The sequence below is a fragment of the Mustelus asterias genome, chromosome 30 (assembly GCF_964213995.1).
Source record: "Mustelus asterias chromosome 30, sMusAst1.hap1.1, whole genome shotgun sequence".
Classification (NCBI taxonomy): domain Eukaryota; kingdom Metazoa; phylum Chordata; class Chondrichthyes; order Carcharhiniformes; family Triakidae; genus Mustelus; species Mustelus asterias.
In genome coordinates, this window is record NC_135830.1 from 7177062 (window position 1) to 7198898 (window position 21837).

Consider the following 21837-nt stretch of genomic DNA (forward strand, 5'->3'; position numbering starts at 1 on the left):
CAGAACGCTGAGGCTGTTGGGTTTGCACATGCGCATTGCAGCGGGAGTGTTTTGTTGACGGAAGCGCGCGGCTTCTTCTCTTGCTCGGAATCAGATTTGAAAGCGGGGGACGGTTAACGGTCGACGGCGTTGCCATGGCTGCAGGGGCGTGGCTTGTCAACCGCGCGCGCTGGCACAAGTGGACCCTCGAGCTCAACCTGAGCGGCAGCAGGTGCGGAGGCCGCGCAGGAAACCGGGGGCTCGAGTAGGTGGCAAGCCGGGCCAGCCCGCCTCTCCCGAGGGGAGGCCACCGCACACTGACCCGGGGATGTGGCACCAACGCAAAACTTCCCAACCCCGGGTTTTTCACGCCTCTTTTACCCCTCACGGAGCTCCTCATCACAAAGCAGCCCCTCAAATCCCCCAGAAATCACTCAGACCCCACTTGGCATCTTTTCCCCAGGTCATGACCCTGAGATGTCCTTTTGGTTTCAGCCCCTCCACCTGATCAGGTGCCAACTGCGGTGGTGGTTGGAGGAACGATTGCTCGTTTCCAGGACCCGGTGCTGAACTGGATCTCTCTCAATGTCCCGCAGTGTTTGTTTTCAAGACACAATTTGGTACATGTGGTGATTTGTCGCTTTGTCCCTAAATGGAGGGCAAGTGGATTGGCACCCTGATTATCAATTGGCACTAATCCACTTCTGCCATCCTCCATTCCCCTGGCAGTTTGGTACATGCAATGGCAGTGTGTGTCTGAGGTTTGCCCAAGCTTTAGTTCGTGCTGGCACTATTGCCACCATGTTGGGGTCCTCAACAGAGAGACTCCCTCTTTAAAGAAGGTCTTGAAAGAGTGACCAATTTGTGTTCTCTGTTTCTCATAGGAGCCGTGATCAACAGTGTGGCCAGAGAGACTCCATGTGCCCAGTCGCATATTCAGACAAACAGCTACCCGGACATCTGCGTCCAAGAAACAGACCGGATCCTGGTTGAGAAAGTAAGTTGGATTTGAATGTGTCTTTAGTGTGTGGCTGACAACGCCCCTGGTTTGTCCACGGTGGTGAAGTACCTTGGTGAACCACAGCAGCCTGTGTGATAAAGGGTTAATCGTCATCCTAACTTCCAGACCTGGGTATAAGATCAGTATATGGCCTCCCCTAACCGGCCCCCTTGACTGATACACTGCTCACTTTCTGTTTTCAGTGCTGCTGGGACATCGCCTTGGGCCCATTGAAACAGCTGCCCATGAATCTGTTCATCATGTACATGGCTGGCAACACCATCTCCATCCTTCCTATCATGATGTGAGCATGATGGCCTGGAGACCCATACAGGCCTTGATGTCCATGTCTGCAAGTGAGTATTGTATTGAATCTACAGCTCAGAAACTGCTCTGAACCGGCATCACTTGAGCAGCTTAGAATAGAGTGCTGAGAGTTGGGTAATTAAGGGAGTTAGGGAAGGAAGGGAAAGAGGTGCCCTTTTGCTTTCTAATTTTCTCAGCTTTCAGGAAGTGATCTTACACTTCTACAGGAGAAGAAGCTAGATTTTTGGTGAGTATCGGCTGAGTGACTACGGTTTATTCTATGCTTAAGGATTAAAATAGCAACTGGTGGTAAGATTAATAAAATACTTAAAAACTAAAATATTTAAAACAAAAATAAAATATGTAATTGGATAAAATAATTAAAGAGCTTATTGTGACACATTAAAGATGTGTCACAGCTGCAGCATGTGGGAGCTCCTGGCTGTCAGTTTGATCCAGGGCAAACATGTCTGCAGTAAGTGAAGTTCAAGCAGCTCTGGTTCAGAGTTTATGAGCTGGAGGCTGAACTACAGACACTACAATGCATCAGGGAGGGGGAAAGTTACCTGGATTCTTTGTATCAGGGAGCAGTCACACCTCTTGGCACAGGGTCTGCTGATTTGGTCAGTGGTCAGGAACAGGGGAGTGACTGTGAGAGAGGCAGATAAGGGAACTCACAGACAAGAGCCTTTACCATTGTCCAGTCAGTTTGAGGTATTTTCAGCTTGTTTGGATGAATGGGAGCTCCAGGATGGATGAGCCAATTACCCATGGCACTGTGGTACAGGAAGCCATTCTAGTGAGGGGAGCAAAAAGGAATGCAGTGATAATGGGGGACAGTATAGTCAGAGGGATTGGCTCATTCTCTGCAGCAAAGAATGTGAATCCAGGCGGCTGTGGTGTCTGTCTGGGCATCTGATCAGGGCTGGAGAGGAACTTTCAGTGGGGAGGGGAAGGTTCCATTCGTCGTCATCAATGTAGGTATAAACAACAGGGACAAAGAAGGAGGTTTTCAGTGTCAATATGAGGACCTGAGCACTAAATTAAGAAGCAGAACCTCAATGGTTATAATCTCTGAATTATTACCTGAGCCACATGCTAATAGGTATAGGACAGATCAGATCGGAGGGATGAATGCGTGACTGAAAGGCTGCGTTAAAGTTTGTTTATTAGTGTCACAAGTAGGCTTACATTAACACTGCAATGAAGTTAGTGTGAGAAGGCCCGAGTCGCCACACTCCAGTACGTGTTCGGGTACACTGAGGGAGAATTTAGCGTGGCCAGTGCACCTAACCAGCACGTCTTTCAGACTGGGAGAAAACCGGAGCACCCGGAGAAAACCCACACAGATATAGGGTGAAAGTGCAAACTCTGCACAGATAGTGACCCAAGGGTGACCATGGTGGCACAGTGGTTAGCACTGCTGCCTCACAGCGCCAGGGACCCAGGTTCAATTCCGGCCTCGAGTGTGTGTGGAGTTTGCATGTTCTCTGTCTATCTGCGTGGATTTCCTCCGGGTCCTCCGGTTTCCTCCCACACTCCAAAAGATGTGCGGGTTAAATTGATTGGTTATGGTAAGTTGTCCCATAGTGTCAGGGGGACTGACAGAGTAAATACGTGGTGTTACAGGGATAGGGCCTGGGTGGGATTATGGTCGGTGCAGAAGCAATGGGCTGAATGGCCTACTTCAGAACTGTAGGGATTCTAAGCCTGTATAGAACCCAAATCCCTGGTGTTGTGAGGCAGCAGTACTAACCACTGTGCCGCCCTAACTGGTGTGGGAGGTGGGTTCTGGTTGATGGGACACTGACATCAGTACTGGGTAAAGTGAGATCTGTACCATTGGGACAGTCAACACCTGAACTGTGCTGGGGCCGGTGTTCTTGCAACCGCATAAGTGGGAAAATAGAGACGGTTTTAAATTAAATAGTGGAAAAGGAATCAAATTTGGGGCAAGGAATGAAATTTATATGAATGACTGGATGAAGGGATGTTTGGCAAATTTGCCGATAACGCACAGATAGGTGGGAAAGTAAGTTGTGAAGAGGACATACAGAGGGTACAGAAAGATAGAAAGGTTAAGTGAGTGGGGAAATATCTCAAATGGAGTAGAATGTGGGCAAATGTGAAATTGTCCATTTCGGCAGGAAGAATGAAAAAGAAGCATTTTGTCTAAATGGTGAGAGATTGCAGAGCTCAGAGATTCAGAGGGATAGAGTCATAGAGGTTTACAGCATGGAAACAGGCCCTTCGGCCCAACTTGTCCATGCCGCCCTTTTTTAAAACCCCTAAGCTAATCCCAATTGCCCGCGTTTGGCCCATATCCCTCTAAACCCATCGTACCCATGTAACTATCTAAATGCTGTTTAAAAGACAAAATTGTACCCGCCTCTCCTACTACCTCTGGCAGCTTGTTCCAGACACTCACCACCCTCTGTGTGAAAACATTGCTCCTCTGGACACTTTTGTATCTCTCCCCTCTCACAAACCTATGCCCTCTAGTTTTAGACTCCCCTACCTTTGGGAAAAGATATTGACTATCGAGCTGATCTGTGCCCCTCGTTATTTTATAGACTTCGATAAGATCACCCCTCAGCCTCCTCTGCTCCAGAGAAAAAAGTCCCAGTCTATCCAGCCTCTCCTTATAACTCAATCCATCAAGTCCCAGTAGCATCCTAGTAAATCTTTTCTGCACTCTTTCTAGTTTAATAATATCCTTTCTATAATAGGGTGACCAGAATTGCACACAGTATTCCAAGTGTGGCCTTACCAATGTCTTGTACAACTTAAACAAGACATCCCAACTCCTGTATTCAATGTTCTGACCGATGAAACCAAGCATGCCGAATGCCTTCTTCACCACTCTGTCCACCTGTGACTCCACTTTCAAGGAGCTATGTTCCTGCACCCCTAGATCTCTTTGTTCTGTAACTCTCCCTAACGCCCTACCATTAACTGAGTAAGTCCTGCCCTCGTTCAATCTACCAAAATGCATCACCTCGCATTTGTCTAAATTAAACTCCGTCTGCCATTCGTCAGCCCACTGGCCCAATTGATCAAGATCTGGGTGACTGAGTGCATAAATCACAAAAGGCTAATATGCAGGTACAGCAAGTAATTAGGAAAACTAATAGAATGTTATCATTCATTGTGATGGGAATTAAATACAGAACTAGGGAGGTTATGCTTCAGTTGTACAGGTCACTAGTGAGACCACATCTGGAGTAGTGTGTGCAGTATTGGTCACCTTATTTAAGGAAGTGTGCAAGTATGCTGGAGACAGTTCAGAGACGGTTTACCAGACTAATACCTAAAATGGATAGGCTAAAATGTTATGAGGAAAGGTTGTCACACGTTCCTGAACTTCCTGCTTTTCCATTCTCGCTCTCAGTCTTTAGGGTCCTGGGGAATTCGAATCAGCACTGGCTGCAGCGTCTCATCTACTTCATCGGCAACCTGCTGGGGTTGGCCCTGGCCACCTACAAGTGCCAGGCGATGGGGCTGCTGCCCACACATGCCTCTGACTGGCTGGCATTCATCCAGCCGCCCCAGGTGAGACCCGCACTCTGTATGTGAGGGGGAGCCAGGAAAATAGGAAGAGGAAACCATTCAGGGCTGTGGAGCCTGAGAGGTTGAGTAGATTGGGCCCAATTATTTTTATTCATTTGTGGAACATGGGCATCACTGGCTGGTCAGCATTTATTGCCCATCCCTAGTTGCTCTTGGAGGGCAGTTGAGAGTCAACCACGGGAAATCTGCCACCCTTACCTGTTCTGGCTGACATGTGACTCCAGAGCCACAGCAATGTGGTTGACTCTCAACAGCCCTCGGGCAACTAGGGATGGGCAATAAATGCTGGCCAGTCAGAGACGTCCATATCCCACGAATGAACAAAAACAAATGAGGGATGGGGGAGGAGTGCAGGGAAAGTGGGGATATCTTTGGGAATTGAAGAATGGGGAGGAGTGCAGGGAAAGTGGAGATATCTTTGGGAATTATGGGATGAGGGAAGACTGCGGGGAAAGTGGGGATACCTTTGGGAATTGAGGGATGGGAAGGAGTGCGGGGAAAGTGGGGATATCTTTGGGAATTATGGGATGAGGGAAGACCGGGGAAAGTGGAGATATCTTTGGGAATTGAGGGATGGGGAGGAGTGCGGGGGAAGTGGAGATATCTTTGGGAATTGAGGGATGGGGAGGAGTGTGCGGAAAGTGGAGATGAGGTTGATGATGAATAGTGGAGCAGGCTCGACAGAAGCTATTCCCACTCTGATTCTTACCACCTTCTCCTTTCACACAGAGAGTGGAGAACACAGGCGGGGGCCTGGTCCTGTGATGGTCCCACTCTCCTCCTATCGCTCACTGAGACACGGTCCGAGGACGATGGACACCCGACATAACCTGCTGCCGTCTGGCTAGCCTGGGACCAGGCTTTCTGTAGGTAACATGCCCTCCCATCACTGCCCCCTACACACACAGAGAGACACTGGCCCGTGTACCTGTGACCGATGTGGAATGGCCGGAGATATTGACAGCAGGGACTGTGTATTTTTTCACTGGGTATTCAGTTGTTTGTCATGTTGACCCCTTTTGCTGAGCCTCGGATAAGGGACCTGTTGGGGTTGACGATGGGACTGGAGGTTCCTGGATCAGTCATTCCAGGCTTATCCTGGTGCCTCTCATTCTCTCTCACCCAGGTCAGAAGGTCACAGGTTTGTGTAACCTGTTCCTGAGATTCAAGCTGCTGTAACAGGTTCTCCCAGGGGTCCCTCAAACCGTCTCTGAAATTAAGTTCCCTGGCTGTGTGTTGCATCGTGCCTTGTGGGATCTTGCTGTGCAGTCACCATCTCTTCCCACAGAACGGCAGGGACTGCGCTGAGGGAGTGACCCATCGAAAAGAGGGAATGATTTAGCTCCCGTGCTTGTTCTGGGCTGTTCCAGAGCACTCTGAATCAACACAGCAGCTTCCTGTTTCCCAAACACAGTCACTGCTGTTCACCTGGGAAACCCGGCAGGCACTGCACACAGCACATCCCACAAACTGTCGGATAACCACCAAATGTTAGGCTGTTTGAAGGATAAAGATCGACCCTCGGAAACCAGCGGGAGCTCTCCTTCGCTCCATCCAGTAATGGCCGTGGGATTTCACTATCCACCTGACACAGCAGTGAGTGAGGAGGGGGGCGGGGGGGGAGCTTGGTTTCACTTCCTCAGCACTGACAGCTGGAGGCAGGTGATTGACAGTGTAATGTGTGCAGCTGTCTGTGTGCCCACCTGGGCGGCATGGTGGCACAGTGGTTAGCCTCACAGCGCCAGGGACCTGGGTTCGATTCCAGCCTTGGATAAATCATAGAATCCCGACAGTGCAGAAAGAGACCAATCGGCCCACCGAGCCTGCACCAACAACAACCCCACCCAGGCCCTATCCCCATAACCCCACGTATTTACACTGATCATATCCCCAACACTAAGGGGCAATTTAGCACGGCCAATCCACCTCAATCACACGTCTTTGGAGTGTGGGTGGAAACCGGAGCAACTGGAGGAAACCCTCACAGACACGGGGAGAATGCACAAACTTCACACACACTTCACACAACCTGAGGCTTGATTTGAACCCAGCTCCCTGGTGCTGTGAGGCAGCAGTGCTCCCCATTGTGCCGCCCCTGTGTCTGTGTGGAGTTTGCACGTTCTCCCCGTGTCTGCATGGGTTTCCTCCGGGGGCTGTGGTTTCCTCCCAAACTTCAAAATGTGCTGGTTAGGTGGATTGACCATGCTAAATTGCTGCTTTATGTCACAAAATATGTCGATCAGGGTGATTAGTGGGGTAAATATATGGGGTAACGGGAATAGGGCCCGGGTAAGATGCTCTGTCAGAGAGTCAGTGCAGACTCAAAGGGCTGAATGGTCTCTTCTGCACTGTAGCAATCCTACGATTTTGTCTGTGAGCATGCACGCTTGTGTCTGAGTGTGTGTCTGTGTGGGTGTACACGCATTTCAGTTCATGTGTGTGTGTGTACCTGTGTGCGAGCACATACACACACACACAAAACATGTATGTCTGCTTTCGCTTTATTTAATGATTGTGTTTGAGTCGTTCCTCTGTGTGTGTTTGTGGGGGGAGGGGGGTGAGGGGAGGTGGTCACTAATCCTCCCACTCCCCATTCTGAGACTACACCCGAAGCAGGAGTGAACTGAAGAGGCCGGAGGCGAATCGATAACCTCGAGGTGAGTGAGGAAACAGTCAGTGCGAGTTTGATGCTGCTGTGAAGAATGTGTCATGTCTTTTCACTGATTCTGTAACTGTGGAAATAAAGAGTTTCAGCAAAATGGGATAAAAGCAAATTACTGCGGATGCTGGAATCTGAAACCAAAAGAGAAAAAGCTTTGTCAAAGGGTCATCCAGACTCGAAACATCAGCTCTTTTCTCTCTTGACAGATGCTGCTAAACCTGCTGAGATTTTCCACGTTTTCTCTATTGCTTTCAGCAAAACGGGGCCTCTGTAAAATGACAGCAGACAAAGACGAGACTCAGATTTCACTGACTTCACCAGCTTAAGACTCTCTTGTTCCACTTTAAACTCTGCAACACTCTCGCCTTTTCTCTCCCACAATATTCAGGCTTCAGTAACCCGAGCTGGTGGTTAAATAACCATTCCCTATTTGCTGACTCATTTCACCATCACTCCTGTTCTTCCAGCACAATCCTGATCCCCACTTCCACTGCTGAAGAACACTAACAGACATACCTCCCTCCGTGTTCGAGTCTTCAATGTTCACCTTTTCAGTTGGGTAGGGTTTCAATTGAGAATCAGAACACATCCCATTTCCATCTCCTCGTGGTGTCTGGGCCAGATCAGGTAAATTTTCCATTAAAAGGTCTGTTTAATCTTTCTCCCCAAAGTCCAGCATCTACAAGGGACAACTCTTCTGTCTAATTGAATAAGCTCCAATTTTCTGAATTAGTGCAGCTCCAACAACTCAGGAAGCTCAACACCATCCAAGACAAAGCAGCTTGATTGGCAATCCTTCTACAAACATCTACTCCCTCCAACACTGACTCACGTGGCAGCTGTGTGTACCACCTACAAGATTCACTGCAAGCACTCACCAAGGCTTCTTTGACAGCATCTTGCAAACCCGCAACCTCCAGCACCTTGGAGAAGGGCAGCAAATGCATGGGAACATCATCACCTGCACGTTCCCCTCCAAGTCACTCACCATCTATACTCAGAGATTGATTACAATGTGAAATTCACTGCCACAGGAACTAGCTGGACAACTCATCATTTAAAAAGAAAACGTGATGAGTACATGAGGGAAAGGAGATTAGAAAGATGAGCTGGAAGGCTGAAATGAGGGAGATGGAATGGGAGGTGTCTTGTATGAAATATAAACACCAGCACAGACTAGTTAAACCGAACAATGTCTTTCTGGTCTGGATATTCATAGAATCCCGACAGTGTAGAAGGAATCCATTCGGCCCATTGAGTCTGCACCCACCACAATCCCACCCAGGCCCTCTCCCCATAACCTCATGCATTTACCCTAGCTAGCCCCCCTGACACTCAGGGCAATTTAGCATGGCCAATCCACCTAACCCACACATATTTGGACTGGAGAAGGAAACCGGAGGAAACCCACGCAGACACGGGGAGAATGTGCAAACTCCACACAGACAGTGACCCGAGCCGGGATTCGAACCCAGGACCCTGGCCATGTGAGTCAGCAGTGCTCACCACTGTGTCACCGTGTCGCCCAAGAATTAGAGAATTCTCTGTGATTCAATGTAATCTCTGACCGGTTCCTGATCAGTAAGTTCCAACATTTGCACTGCACCGGTTCAGAGTATAACCTGATGCTGAGTAATCACACTGAGATTCTGTCATGTGTAACGTCACGAATTGTAACATTGTCATTGAAATTGGTGCACAGAAATTTTCATCAACCAGATCCACTCTCGAAAATGTTCTCCCAAACAATGCGCTCTCTCAGATCTTTTCAGCAAGGATCCACTTCCAGGATTTCAATCTCTCCTTTCACTATTCTTCTGCCTTAGATTATCACATGCATTCAAGCTTCCACGTAATCTCTCAGGTACCCAGCCATGCCAACAGAACACTACTGTTTCACAGGTGGTACCAAAGTCCTCAACCTTAGGATTACTTCAGAGTCTGGCTTTTCACCAGCTAACGTCACCATGTGTGTTGCCTTTAACTGGAAACCACTCTTTGCCCCTTTCTTTAACTTCAGGGAACAGTATCTTGTTCAGATTCCCTTTGACTTCAGTTTTCCTCAGACTTTTTTCATGCCCTGGTTTCTAGAACTATCTGTTCTTAAACTTCTGGGACTTTCTTTCTTGTCCTTACTCCATTGTTCTGCCCAGTGTTTCTGGCAGTTTCCTCTTCAGCTAACTCAGAAATTCTTTCGAACCCAAAATGGCCACTGGTTGCCAAGTAACAACCTAATCTTTTTTTACACTTGTGTGTTTTCACATTGTAAATTCTCTAAACAGAATACGGGCACAGTTTGAAATGAAACCAAAACCTCATACATGCAAACACCTTTATTTAACATTAATCTATGAAAGTTTTAACCCTTCTGTACACAGAAACACCGAATTAAACTCACTTAAATCTATACCTTATTTCTAATATCCAATAATACAAATATAGATTACTAAATCTACTGCTTGACAGAGAGAAACTAAAGAAAGATGAGTTTAAGCTTGGGAAAATTGTTAGACACAGTTTGACCCAGTGGAAGGGAGGGAAACAACAGAGGCAGCTGATCAGGTTGTCTCCATTTTAGTGACAAAGGAGCTCCATGAGCTCCTCAGACTTCTTGTTGTCGGTGAGGATGGAGGAGAGAGGGAGAACCCTTCAAAAGGAACTAAAACAGAAAATGCTGGAACGGTAGGCTTTGTCTGTATGGCGCGCAAGAAACAATACTGTTCACTGGATCCCAATGCATGCAACAATAATAAATCAAACAAAAAATCAGATCAAAATAAGGTAATGTAGATACTGGAAATCGAACCTCAAAACTGAGTGAATCTCTTCCCAAACTCAGAGCAGGTGAATAGCCTCTCCCCAGTGTGAACTCGCTGGTGGACAGTGAGTTGGAATGATTCCCTGAACCCTGTCTCACAGTAAAAGCAGCTGAATGGTCTCTCATCAGCGTGAACACATTGATGAGACATCACTTTTCCACAGCTTTTATAGCAGTTCTCACAGTCTGGGCATTTAAAAGGTCTCTCCTCAGTGTGAAGCGGGGGTGGTTGGAGGGTAGATTATTGAGTGAATCCCTTCCAAAAGTGTCCTGGACCAGAACCCATAAATTATGTTCGGAAGCCAGATTAGATCCAAACAAAGTTTTCTATTTTGGCATAAATGTGAGGATAGGATGCTTCACTCCAGGAGTAATTCCACTGACAAATTAGGAATCTTTCATGGTAAAACAAACTTTATTTAATAACAGCTTAAATATAATTCCATAAAATGAAGCAGCTTAACTATTAACAGTTGAACAATATTTAAAAGTGAAAGGAAACAACTTTAATTTCTAATTTAGCACAATTTCAGTTCCAAATATGCAACATTCCTCAAAGATGTAGATGCCACTTCAATTACAGTTAGAAACCATAAATATACTTGCTATAATGAGTCTAGACTGTCCTGAAGCTTTCAGAGAGAAGACAAGTCTTAGAGCAGCTTGTAGAAACCCTCCATCTTCAAACAGTCCCCGGTGCTTCCAGCTCTGACAGGTAACTGAAACTCTCCTCACAGTCTGCACATTTTCATGGTTTCTCCCTAATTTTAAATCCAATTACAATAGTTAGTTGTGAATTCGCTGGTGCGTCAGAAGATTCGACGAGGTAACGTATCCCTTCCCACACTGCAAGCAGGTGAACGGCCTCTCCCCAGTGTGAACCCGCTGATGTATTGCTAGTTTAGACGACTGATTGAATCCCTTCTCACACACAGAGCAGGTGAATGGCCTCTCCTCTGTGTGGATTCGCTGGTGTATTGCTAGGTTGGATGAGTGATTGAATCCTTTCCCACACACAGAGCAGATGAATGGTTTCTCCCCAGTGTGAACTCGCTGGTGTGTCAGCAGAGTTGATGACCGACTGAATCCTTTCCCACACACAGAGCAGGTGAATGGCCTCTCCCCAGTGTGAATTCGCTGGTGTGTGAACAAGGTGGCTGACTGAGCAAATCCCTTTCCACACTGGGAACAGGTGAATGGCCTCTCCCCAGTGTGAACTCGCTGGTATTTCAACAAAGTAGATGAGTCAGCAAATCCCTTCCCACACTGGGAGCAAGTGAATGACCTCTCCTGAGTGTGAGTTCGCTGGTGTATCAGCAGAGTGGATGAGTGAGAAAATCCCTTCCCACATTCAGAGCAGGTGAACGGTTTCTCCCCAGTGTGAACACGCTGGTGTATTGCTAGGTTGGATGACTGATTGAATCCCTTCCCACATTGGGAGCAGGTAAACGGCCTCTCCTCAGCATGAGTCCTCTGATGTATATTTAAGCTGGATAACTGAGTGAATCTCTTCCCACACTGAGAGCAGATGAATGGCCTCTCCCCAGTGTGACTGCGTCGATGAGTTTCCAGCAGGGATGGGTAATTGAATTCCTTCCCACAATCCTCACACTTCCATGCCATTTCCCTGTTGTGACTGCAATTATGTTCCCAAAGGCCAGATGATTGGTTGAAGTCTTGTCCACAAACAGAACACATGTACAGTTTCTCTCCACTGTGAACGGTGCTTTTTTCTTCCAATTTCAAAATACAATGATATTCAGGTTACAATAAATTGGCCGACTCATCAGATTCTGATATCATATTTTGTTTCAGTTTCTCAACTGCAAATCTTCTTCTTGTAAACCCCTGTGAAATTGATTTAAAACAGAAAAAAGTGAGTGAGAAAGAACCCACAAAAACACAACGGTGGGTTGTGAAATTGAGCTGAATGAATCTGCTCATTTGTGGAGCTGCCGTGAGGAAAGGGTAACCAAGAAAGCTGCTGGATTGTCATACAAACCCAACTGGTTCACTGATATCCTTCAGGGAATGAAACCTGCCACACAGCCTGGGTCTACATAAGACTCTTTTGGCACTTTGGGAGGAGATAGAGAGAAGTAGGAGTGGCTGAGGTGAAGGCAAGGGATTTTATACATCTACAACTTGACAAGAACTTTGACAGAATCTCACAAACCCTCAACTTCACCAACAAGAAGGACCGAGATAGCAGATGGGTATAAACACCATCACCTCCGAGTTCCCCCAACTCACACACCATCCTGACTTATCTGACTTCCAGTACTAAACAAACAGAAATTTCTTTCGTATAAATACTGGGAAGACTGAACCCACTGTCTTCAGTCCCCTCTCCAAACTCCACTCGCTTGCCAACAACTCTATCCCTCTTCCTGGCAACATGTCAAAGAACATGTTGTTTGTCATCTATATCAATGATCTGGATGATAATGTGGTAAATTAGATCAGCAAGTTTGCTGATGATACAAAGATTGGAGGTGTCGTGGACAGTGAGGAAGGTTTTCAAAGCTTGCAGAGGGATTTGGACCAACTAGAAAAATGGGCTGAAAAATGGCAAATGGAATTTAACGCAGACAAGTGTGAGATATTGCATTTTGGAAGGACAAACCAAAGTAGAACGTACAGGGTAAATGGTAGGACTCTGAAGAGTGCAGTTGAATAGAGGGATCTGGGAAGACAGGTACAGAATTCCCTAAAAGTGACATCACAGGTGGATAGGGTCGTAAAGAGTGCCTTTGGTACATTGGCCTTTATAAATCGGAGTATCGAGTATAAAAGTTGGAGTGTTATGGTAAGGTTATATAAGGCATTGGTGAGGCCGAATTTGGAGTATTGTGTACAGTTTTGGTCACCGAGTTACAGGAAGGATATAAATAAGGTTGAAAGAGTGCAGAGAAGGTTCACAAGGATGTTGCCGGGACTTGAGAAGCTGAGTTACAGAGAGAGATTGAATAGGTTGGGACTTTATTCCCTGGAGCGTAGAAGATTGAGGGGAGATTTGATAGAGGTGTATAAGATTTTGATGGGTATAGATAGAGTGAACGCAAGCAGGCTTTTTCCACTGAGGCTAGGGGAGAAAAAAACCAGAGGGCATGGGTTAAGGATGAAAGGAGAAAAGTTTAAAGGGAATATTAGGGGGGGCTTCTTCATGCAGAGAGTGGTGGGAGTGTGGAATGAGCTGCCGGATAAAGTGGTAAATGCGGGGTCACTTTTAACATTTAAGAAAAACTTGGACGGGTTCATGGATGAGAAGGGTGTGGAGGGATATGGTCCAAGTGCAGGTCAGTGGGACGAGGCAAAAAATGGTTCGGCACAGACAAGAAGAGCCAAAAGGCATGTTTCTCAGCTGTAATTTTCTATGGTTCTAACAAAGAACAATACAGCACAGGAACAGGCCCTTCGGCCCTCCAAGCCCGCGCCGCTCCCTGGTCCAAACTAGACCATTCTTTTGTATCCCTCCATTCCCACTCCGTTCATATGGCTATCTAGATAAGTCTTAAACGTTCCCAGTGTGTCTGCCTCCACCACCTTGCCTGGCAGCGTATTCCAGGCCCCCACCACCCTCTGTGTAAAATATGTCCTTCTGATATCTGTGTTGAACCACCCCCCCTTCACCTTGAACCTATGACCCCTCGTGAACGTCACCACCGACCTGGGGAAAAGCTTCTCACCGTTCACCCTATCTATGCCTTTCATAATTTTATACACCTCTATTAAGTCTCCCCTCATCCTCCGTCTTTCCAGTGAGAACAACCCCAGTTTACCCAATCTCTCCACATAACTAAGCCCCTCCATACCAGGCAACATCCTGGTAAACCTCCTCTGTACTCTCTCCAAAGCCTCCACATCCTTCTGATAGTGTGGCGACCAGAACTAGATGCAGTATTCCAAATGTGCCCGAAGCAACGTTCTATACATCTGCAACATCAGACCCCAACTTTTATACTCTATGCCCCGTCCTATAAAGGCAAGCATGCCATATGCCTTCTTCACCACCTTCTCCACCTGTGACGTCACCTTCAAGGATCTGTGGACTTGCACACCCAGGTCCCTCTGCGTATCTACACCCTTTATGGTTCTGCCATTTATCGTATAGCTTCTCCCTACATTATTTCTACCAAAATGCATCACTTCGCATTTATCAGGATTGAACTCCATCTGCCATTTCTTTGCCCAAATTTCCAGCCTATCTATATCCTTCTGTAGCTTCTGACAATGCTCCTCTAAGGAGCGGCATGGTAGCACAGTGGTTAGCACTGCTGCTTCACAGCTCCAGGGTCCTGGGTTCGATTCGTGGCTCGGGTCACTGTCTGTGTGGAGTTTGCACATTCTCCTCGTGTCTGCGTGGGTTTCCTCCGGGAGCTCCGGTTTCCTCCCACAGTCCAACGGTGTGCGGGTTAGGTTGATTGGCCAGGTTAAAAATTGCCCCTTAGAGTCCTGAGATGCATAGGCTAGCGGGTAAATATGTGGGGGTAGGGCCTGGGTGGGATTGTGGTCGGTGCAGACTTGATGGGCCGAATGGCCTCCTTCTGCACTGTAGGGTTTCTATGATTCCTCACTATCTGCAAGTCCTGCCAATTTTGTGTCGTCCGCAAACTTACTGATCACCCCAGTTGCACCTTCTTCCAGATCGTTTATATAAATCACAAACATGTCTGACCTGAAACAGGCTGTTCACAACCCTGGTGAAATATTTCACCCCAAGATGAGCTTCCAGCCACACATCCACATCATTATCACTATTTCCACCTCAGTAACATCACCCGACTCCACCCCAGTCTCAGCTCATCTGGAATTCTCATCCATTCCATTGTGATGTGAAACTCAGGGGAATGGGAGTACAGAGAGGGAATGGGACTGACTGAATTGCTCCACAGAGGGTTGGCATGGATTTGAATTGCCAAATGGATTCCTTCTGTGTTGGAATGTCTCCATCAGTGGAAATAGGTAATGTTGACACAGTGCCTTTTATATGTCAAGACAAGAAATAGGGAATCATAAATAACATAGCACGTACCATATAACTACATTAAACATATCTTTGTCCCAAGCGAATTTACTGTTCATTTAAACAGTCTTCTCCTGGGAAAACTCCCCCTTTAATTGTGAACATTAGGTAAGAGGTTATCTTGTCAGACAAATAAATGTGACAACCTGAGGGAGCCAAAAGATGTCAATATCTTTGAGAGAGAGAAAGAAAAAGATACCTGGGTCTCGTCCTGCTCCTAATTCCGATGTTCGTCTGTAATAGTTCCAGTCTGCAGCCTCCCTGAATTCACTTCCTCTCCCTTCAGTTGCTGCGAGTCCCCAATTTCCCCCAGAATGAGAAAAGAAATGGAAAGGGGGAAACATTGATTTCCTCCCTGATGTTGTCCAGAGGAGGAAGTTTCACTCTGAAGCTCATTGGACAACTTCCGCATTGTGATGTCAATGGAGGCCTGCCTATATCAGCCAATAGGAATCAGTCTGCACCGCAGTGACATCCTCGGGTTCCAGTGCGCAGGCCCGGGCGAGCGGACACGGGAGCCCCGCCCCCACCCATTGTTCCCCTCCCTCTGCACCTCGTCGAGCCAAGGTTTCCGGGCAACCGGCTGGCGGCTCCGGGCAACCGGCTGGCGGCTCCGGCCAGAGCGAGAAGCCGCTCGGTGATCGCCCCCTCCCCCCTCTCTCTACGGCGGCTGCTGCTCCAAAAAGAGATCGAGAGCGACCGCTGGCGGCAGCCGCACTGCGCCTGCTCCGGACAGCTCGGCTGAGCAGCGCTCTCTGCGCCTGCTCCGGACAGCTCGGCTCAGCAGCGCTCTCTGCGCCTGCTCCGGACAGCTCGGCTCAGCAGCGCTCTCTGCGCCTGCGTGCTGGGCTGCCAGCTGAGGGAGTGGGGGAGGGGACTTTGCAAAATCTCTTCCCATCATTTTCTTCCAAGTCCCGCAGTTTGATTTGAAACAGAACAGCTTCTGTTTGTAGCTTCACCACAGACTCAAACTTCACACACAGACTCAAACTTCATCCTCTGGACAACAGCTGTGAGTAAAACACTTTCTTTCTCCCCCTGGGAATTACAGAGAGTTGTGGGACTCTGGAACTGGAATTAGAGCCAAATATACTGAGGGGGAAATGTTTGTGATTTTGTGAAACCTGTTTTTATTGTCTGAGCTTTTTAAAGTGTAATTTATCTTGTGCATTCAAATAGTGTTTCTCTCTTTGCATGATTTAGTGATGCTGGTTTTAGATTGATTTGTAAAGTATTTTTTAAAATGTGAAACCTTGTCCTTCAGTATTCCATTGGAACTTTCTGGAAATTTGTTTACTTTTTAGATTAGTCACAACAGAGATATAACTTGTGTTCATATATTTGGTATATTTATGTTTCGGTAATAAGATTCATTGTTTTATTCTTGTAATTGTAGCATGTAGTTATGTTATATAATTCCAGTCAAAGAGACATTACAATTCAGAAAGATTGCTTTTAAAATCTGGAGTAAATATAGTTTTCTCAAATCTCCTTCCCATCACCTATCTAATTAAGAAATGCAGCATTGTATACCACATGTTTTTAGTCCAGTTATATTCAGAATTATCTGTTCTGAATTTCTATCCAGTACTGACGGTGATGACTTTTGTCAACTCCTTTTACAGGATAATGGAGGGAAGGATTTACAGATTGAAATCTCAAAGGAAACATCAAGTGAAGAATTAACAGAATTGTTTGATTATTGGTACCAGAATATTATCGGCATTTGAGTCCAGGAGAAATATTTCTCTCTTTTATCTGCTTGAAAAGATTTTAAACATTGGTGTAACACATACACACACACCAACCGCAACTAATCAGCAAACCTAGAGAGATACAAGGACACTGGCACCATGGAGAAACTGTGGAAATGTGGACATTGTGGGAAGGGATTCAGATTCCCCTCAGAGCTGGAAATTCATCGGCGCAGTCACACTGGGGAGAGACCATTCACCTGCACTAAGTGTGCAAAGGGATTTACTAATTCATCCGACTTAATGACACACCAGCGGGTTCACACAGGGGAGAGGCCGTTCATCTATTCACAGTGTGGAAAGGGATTCTCTCGCTCCTCCAACCTCCGGATACACCAGCGAATTCACAGTGGGGAGAGGCCATTTACCTGCTCCAAGTGTGTGATGAGTTTCAGTCGGTTATCTCAGTTGCAGACACACCAGCGAGTTCACACTGGGGAGAGGCCATTCACCTGCTCTGAATGTGGAAAGGGATTCTCTCTCTCCTACAACCTACAGATACACCAGCGAGTTCACACCAGGGAGAGACCGTTCACCTGCTCTGAGTGTGGGAAAGCATTCACTACTTCATCTGACCTGCTGAGACATGAACGAGTTCACACAGGGGAGAGGCCATTCAGCTGTCCAGAGTGTGAGAAGAGATTTAATCGATTATCTCACTTGCAGACACACCAGCGAGTTCACAGTAGGGAGAGGCTGTTCAGCTGAGTGAGAAAGCAATCATTGATTCATCCAACCTTCTGACACACCAGTGTCTTCATGCTGGGGAGAGGCCATTCACTGGGTCTGTGCAGGATGGCATTCACTCAGTTATCCAATCTGTTCAGATACCAGCGAGTTCACAAGTGATTACAGGGACTGGATTCTGCTGTTATTGCTGCTGTTATTCACATCCAGAACTGAACCATGTTCACTCTGACAGTTTTATTATTCATTCGTGGGACATGGGTGTCGCTGGTCAGCATTTATTGCCCATCCCTAGTTTCTCTCGAGAGGGCAGTTGAGTGTCAGTCACATTGCTGTGGCTCTGGAATCACATGTCGGCCAGACCAGGTAAGGACGACAAATTTCCTTCCCTAAAGAACGCTGACCATCGACAACGGTTTCATGGTCATCAGTAGATTCTTAATTCCAGATATTTTTTAGTCAAATTCCACCATCTGCCGTGGTGGGATTCGAACCCATGTCCCCAGAACATTAGCTGCGTTTCTGGATTAATAGTCCAGCGATAATACCACTAGGCCATCGCCTCCCCAAAGTGGGACGGTCGGAGGGTTTCTTTCTGCGGGACTGACCAATCTCATGACTTTGCTTCCAGTGGGCTGATGCTCTTTGAGCTGCTCCGCCATTCAATATGATCATGGCTGTTATTAATATGTACAGAAAATTGTAATATTCTAAATAGGATATTTAGATGGTGATACATTTTCATTTCTTCCTGAGGAAGAGGTTTGTGTCTGTCTAATCATTCCTGTTTTACAAATTAACTTTGAGCTTGAGAATTAGTTTTTAAAAAATGAAAAATCTGGGTTGAGAATCTGGTAAAAACACCCTAAGGGACTTTGCAATCACAAGGTGTGGCCCATGTTGATTTAAGGAGTCAAAGCTGGAAGGATAAGAACTGTAAAAGGACAGCTGGACTCTTCCTCTTTGAGTCACAGTGAGACATTTCTAATTAAATACACAGAGTAGCATAATTAACGCAAGATTTGGGACATTTAAACTCTTATTGAGCAGAGTACAGCAGCTAATGCTGTAAAAAGGGGGCTGGGCTCAGCCTCTTTTAGCAGGAGACCTGGAGACATTGCCGGAATTTTTCCGGCACGCCCGCCTGCCCGAGGTTCGTAAGATCGTGCCCGAGGGCAACGGAGAATGCCGTTCTGTGAGCCTTGGCGAGCGTGCCGGTAAAATGAGGGCCATTGGGTCTGACACTTATTGTCCTGCCTTTGTTACAGAGGGGAACTCATCAGGCAGACCTCAGGGTCACATGTTTGGTTTTGAAATTACAAGTTAATTAATTTAAACATCTATTGGACATCCCAATTGGTCTCTGTTACCATGGGGATAAGTGATTCAGGGTGGAGCTTGGTTGGAATTTTGGGTGTTTCTCACAGAAAGCAGGCAGTCTGCAGTTAGCTTGGAAACCGTCAGCTGTGGGACCAGGAGCTGTGAACCAGCTATGGGACATGGAGCCGAGAAGGTCATTAGGAATCAGAGGTGTTCCCAATGTTTAAATCCCTCAGGAAGAACACAGTGAAGCCCATGCTTGAACTTAGAAGGCCACAGTTTTGAGGTCTTAATGGAAAGTTGGAGAGTTGTTTCATCAAAAGCTAATGGTCGGACCCCCATAAAATCTTGGAGCTTGGAGAATAGCTGGAAAAGTGAGGAGAATTGAAGTGAATCTTGGAGAGCTTTGACATTCCTTTGGGATGGTTCCTGGAACAGAAGTGAATGAACCTTCAAGAAGAAATTAGATCTAGCTCTTGGGTCGAAAAGGGTCAAGGGATAGGGAGGCAGGGAGGGATCAGGATATTGAAGTTGATGATCAGCCATGGTCACAATAAATGGTGGAGCAGGTTCAAAGGGCCAAATGACCTATTCCTGCCTCTCGTTTCGATGTTTCTATATTGTTAAATATAAGGGAACTCTTTTGTTGGGGTGGGGTGTAAAAAGTACAAACAAAAGCTGAAAAATACTGCAAACACTCAGGACTGACAGCATCTGTGGTGAGTGAAAATAGAGTTCATGTTTTGAGTCCACGTGACTCTTCAGAACTAAAGAGGGGTCGAAAAGTAGAACTGAGTTTACAGCATAAATCTTCATAAAATATAATTGATCATGCTGATTTTTAATATTTCTTTTGTTTTATATATAAAGTTTGTTTTTGTTTAAAAACCTGCAATCTTCTGATGTAATCTTTTCAGTTAATCGCTGGGTGTTTAAATTTCTCTTGAAACGATGTTTCCAACCCGAATTGTAACAACTCACACAACAATATTTCAAAACAAATCGTAGAAGAAAAATATGATGTTCTTTATTTTGTACAAAGTATTACATTATAAGACACCGCTCTTCTAGGATCCACAATTTCTTAGCTCGAGCAATTATTTTAGTGAAACAATTCGATAATAAATGAATAAAAATTGTGCTAATTGTCATCCCTTCGAAAGCAGGTTTATCACCCAGCACAGAGGGTAATTTGGGATTTCTCCCAAACCAATTGACAAGGATTATACCCTCCAACCATCTGAAGTGAATTCTTTACATGAACCGTCCAGGCCAGTGCAGTTATCAACTTGCAGTTTGGCTGATCAGCTAAGATTTTCTGCAGCATTTCATCGATCACCGTGTGATTCCTTTCACAGAGTCCATCACTGAAAGGACTTTCAGCTGCCGTGTTCATGACCAGAATGTTCATGTTTTCACACACGTCTCCAAACTCATCATTAACAAATTCCCCTCCATTATCAGCCAGAACCTTAGCTGGTGTCCCAGGTATAGTCCCTGTCCACTTCTCAATGACTTGTTCTAGAATCACCCTTTTGTCCTTACCATGTATTATTGGAGAAAGACTAAGTTGGGTTACCATATCGATAAAGTGTAGAATTAAAATATTTCTGTCTTTGTCTCATACCTTTAGATGCGCAGCAACGTCTTCATGAGCCAAGGGAAGGATGTAACGGCTTTGTCCGATACTTTGTACTAATCTGTTCTGAGTCTCATATACTCTTCACCAACCAGCCCTGCATCTTGTAGCAGGATTTTTAATCTTTGTTCGATAGGACGAACAAATTGTTTGTGCAGCTTTAAGACAATTTGTAATTTTTTTCTGTTTCTCTTCACCTGATGCCATGAATCCTTCTCAAACCCTATGATTAGAAACATCAGGTTTTGTTAAGAGGACACAATAATGTCCTGATTTGAGTAAATTGCAGATCACTGACTTTCCAAATAAAACAATCATACCTTGTTCCATGTCCAGTTGCATTTGTGCCTTTTTCATGGAAGGTTCACTCAACATTAAACTGAGCAGGTTCACTGTCAGACACACCAGACTACACCAGTCCTGGAGTGCTGACTCCAGCTACTTTACATGGAATCAACACTCTCTTTAATGGCTTCAATCTATTGATATCACCAACTGGAAACCTTTCATGCTCCTTAACCTTGTGTCACTCTTCACCATGAGGTGAATCTGGGTAACATCTTCAATCTGTTCCACACACTGTCGAGGCGCAGCCACTGTGGAATGGGATTATGAGGCAAGGTTAGACAGGTGAGGGTTTTGTCCCCTGGAGTTTAGATGAGTAAGAGGCAACTTGACTGAAACATATAAGATCCTGAGGCATTTTGACAGGGTGGATGTGGAGGGCATGTTTCCTCTAGTGGGAGAATCGAGAATGAGGGCTTACTGTTTAAAATAAGTTCATTTAAAGCAGAGATGAGGAAAGTTTTTTTTCCACAGGGTTGAGAGTTCCTGGAACTCTTCCTCAAAAGTTGCTGTCAGAATCCCTTTGAATATTTTGAAGGCAGAGCGAGATAGATTCTTGATTATCAAGGGGGTGAAAGATTAACGGGGTAAGTGGGAATTTGGGGTTGAGGTTACAATCAGATCAGCCATTATCTTACTGAACGACAGAGCAGACACGAGGGGCTGAGTGGCCAGTGCTTGCTCCTAACTCATATACTTGTATGTATCAAACACAGAACAGGTGACTGACT

General features: G+C 46.1%; 2 protein-coding genes and 1 pseudogene across 4 annotated transcripts; 2 read left to right on the forward strand and 1 right to left on the reverse strand.

The window, feature by feature from the left end:
* The first annotated feature begins 58 nt into the window (after positions 1-58).
* Positions 59-5671, forward strand: LOC144480651 (ER membrane protein complex subunit 4-like; annotated as a pseudogene). The gene is made up of 5 exons (XR_013495710.1): positions 59-211; positions 864-976; positions 1183-1335; positions 4677-4837; positions 5585-5671. The product of XR_013495710.1 is annotated as an ER membrane protein complex subunit 4-like (transcript).
* Positions 5658-21092, forward strand: LOC144480650 (uncharacterized). 2 transcript variants are annotated; one of them, XR_013495709.1, is made up of 3 exons: positions 5658-5721; positions 16987-18168; positions 20756-21092. XR_013495709.1 is itself a non-coding variant. In XM_078200249.1 (2 exons), the coding sequence occupies exon 2, from the start codon at positions 17215-17217 to the stop codon at positions 17821-17823; it is 609 nt and encodes a 202-aa protein (XP_078056375.1). In that variant the 5' UTR covers positions 5658-5721; positions 16987-17214; the 3' UTR covers positions 17824-18315. The 2 variants fall into 2 exon arrangements, 1 of the variants encoding a protein (XP_078056375.1); XM_078200249.1 differs by lacking the exon at positions 20756-21092 and having other exon boundaries at positions 16987-18315.
* On the reverse strand, positions 9705-16129 carry LOC144480648 (uncharacterized). The gene is made up of 2 exons (XM_078200247.1): positions 15561-16129; positions 9705-12183 (listed from the first exon to the last, which is right to left on the reverse strand). The coding sequence occupies exon 2, from the start codon at positions 12031-12033 to the stop codon at positions 11122-11124; it is 912 nt and encodes a 303-aa protein (XP_078056373.1). The 5' UTR covers positions 12034-12183; positions 15561-16129; the 3' UTR covers positions 9705-11121.
* Positions 21093-21837: the final 745 nt, after the last annotated feature.

Excerpts from the sequence above, each read along its gene's own strand:
- LOC144480648 (XM_078200247.1), bottom strand. The coding sequence starts at position 12,033 with ATGTGTTCTGTTTGTGGACAAGACTTCAACCAATCATCTGGCCTTTGG.
- LOC144480650 (XM_078200249.1), top strand. The coding sequence starts at position 17,215 with ATGGAGAAACTGTGGAAATGTGGACATTGTGGGAAGGGATTCAGATTC.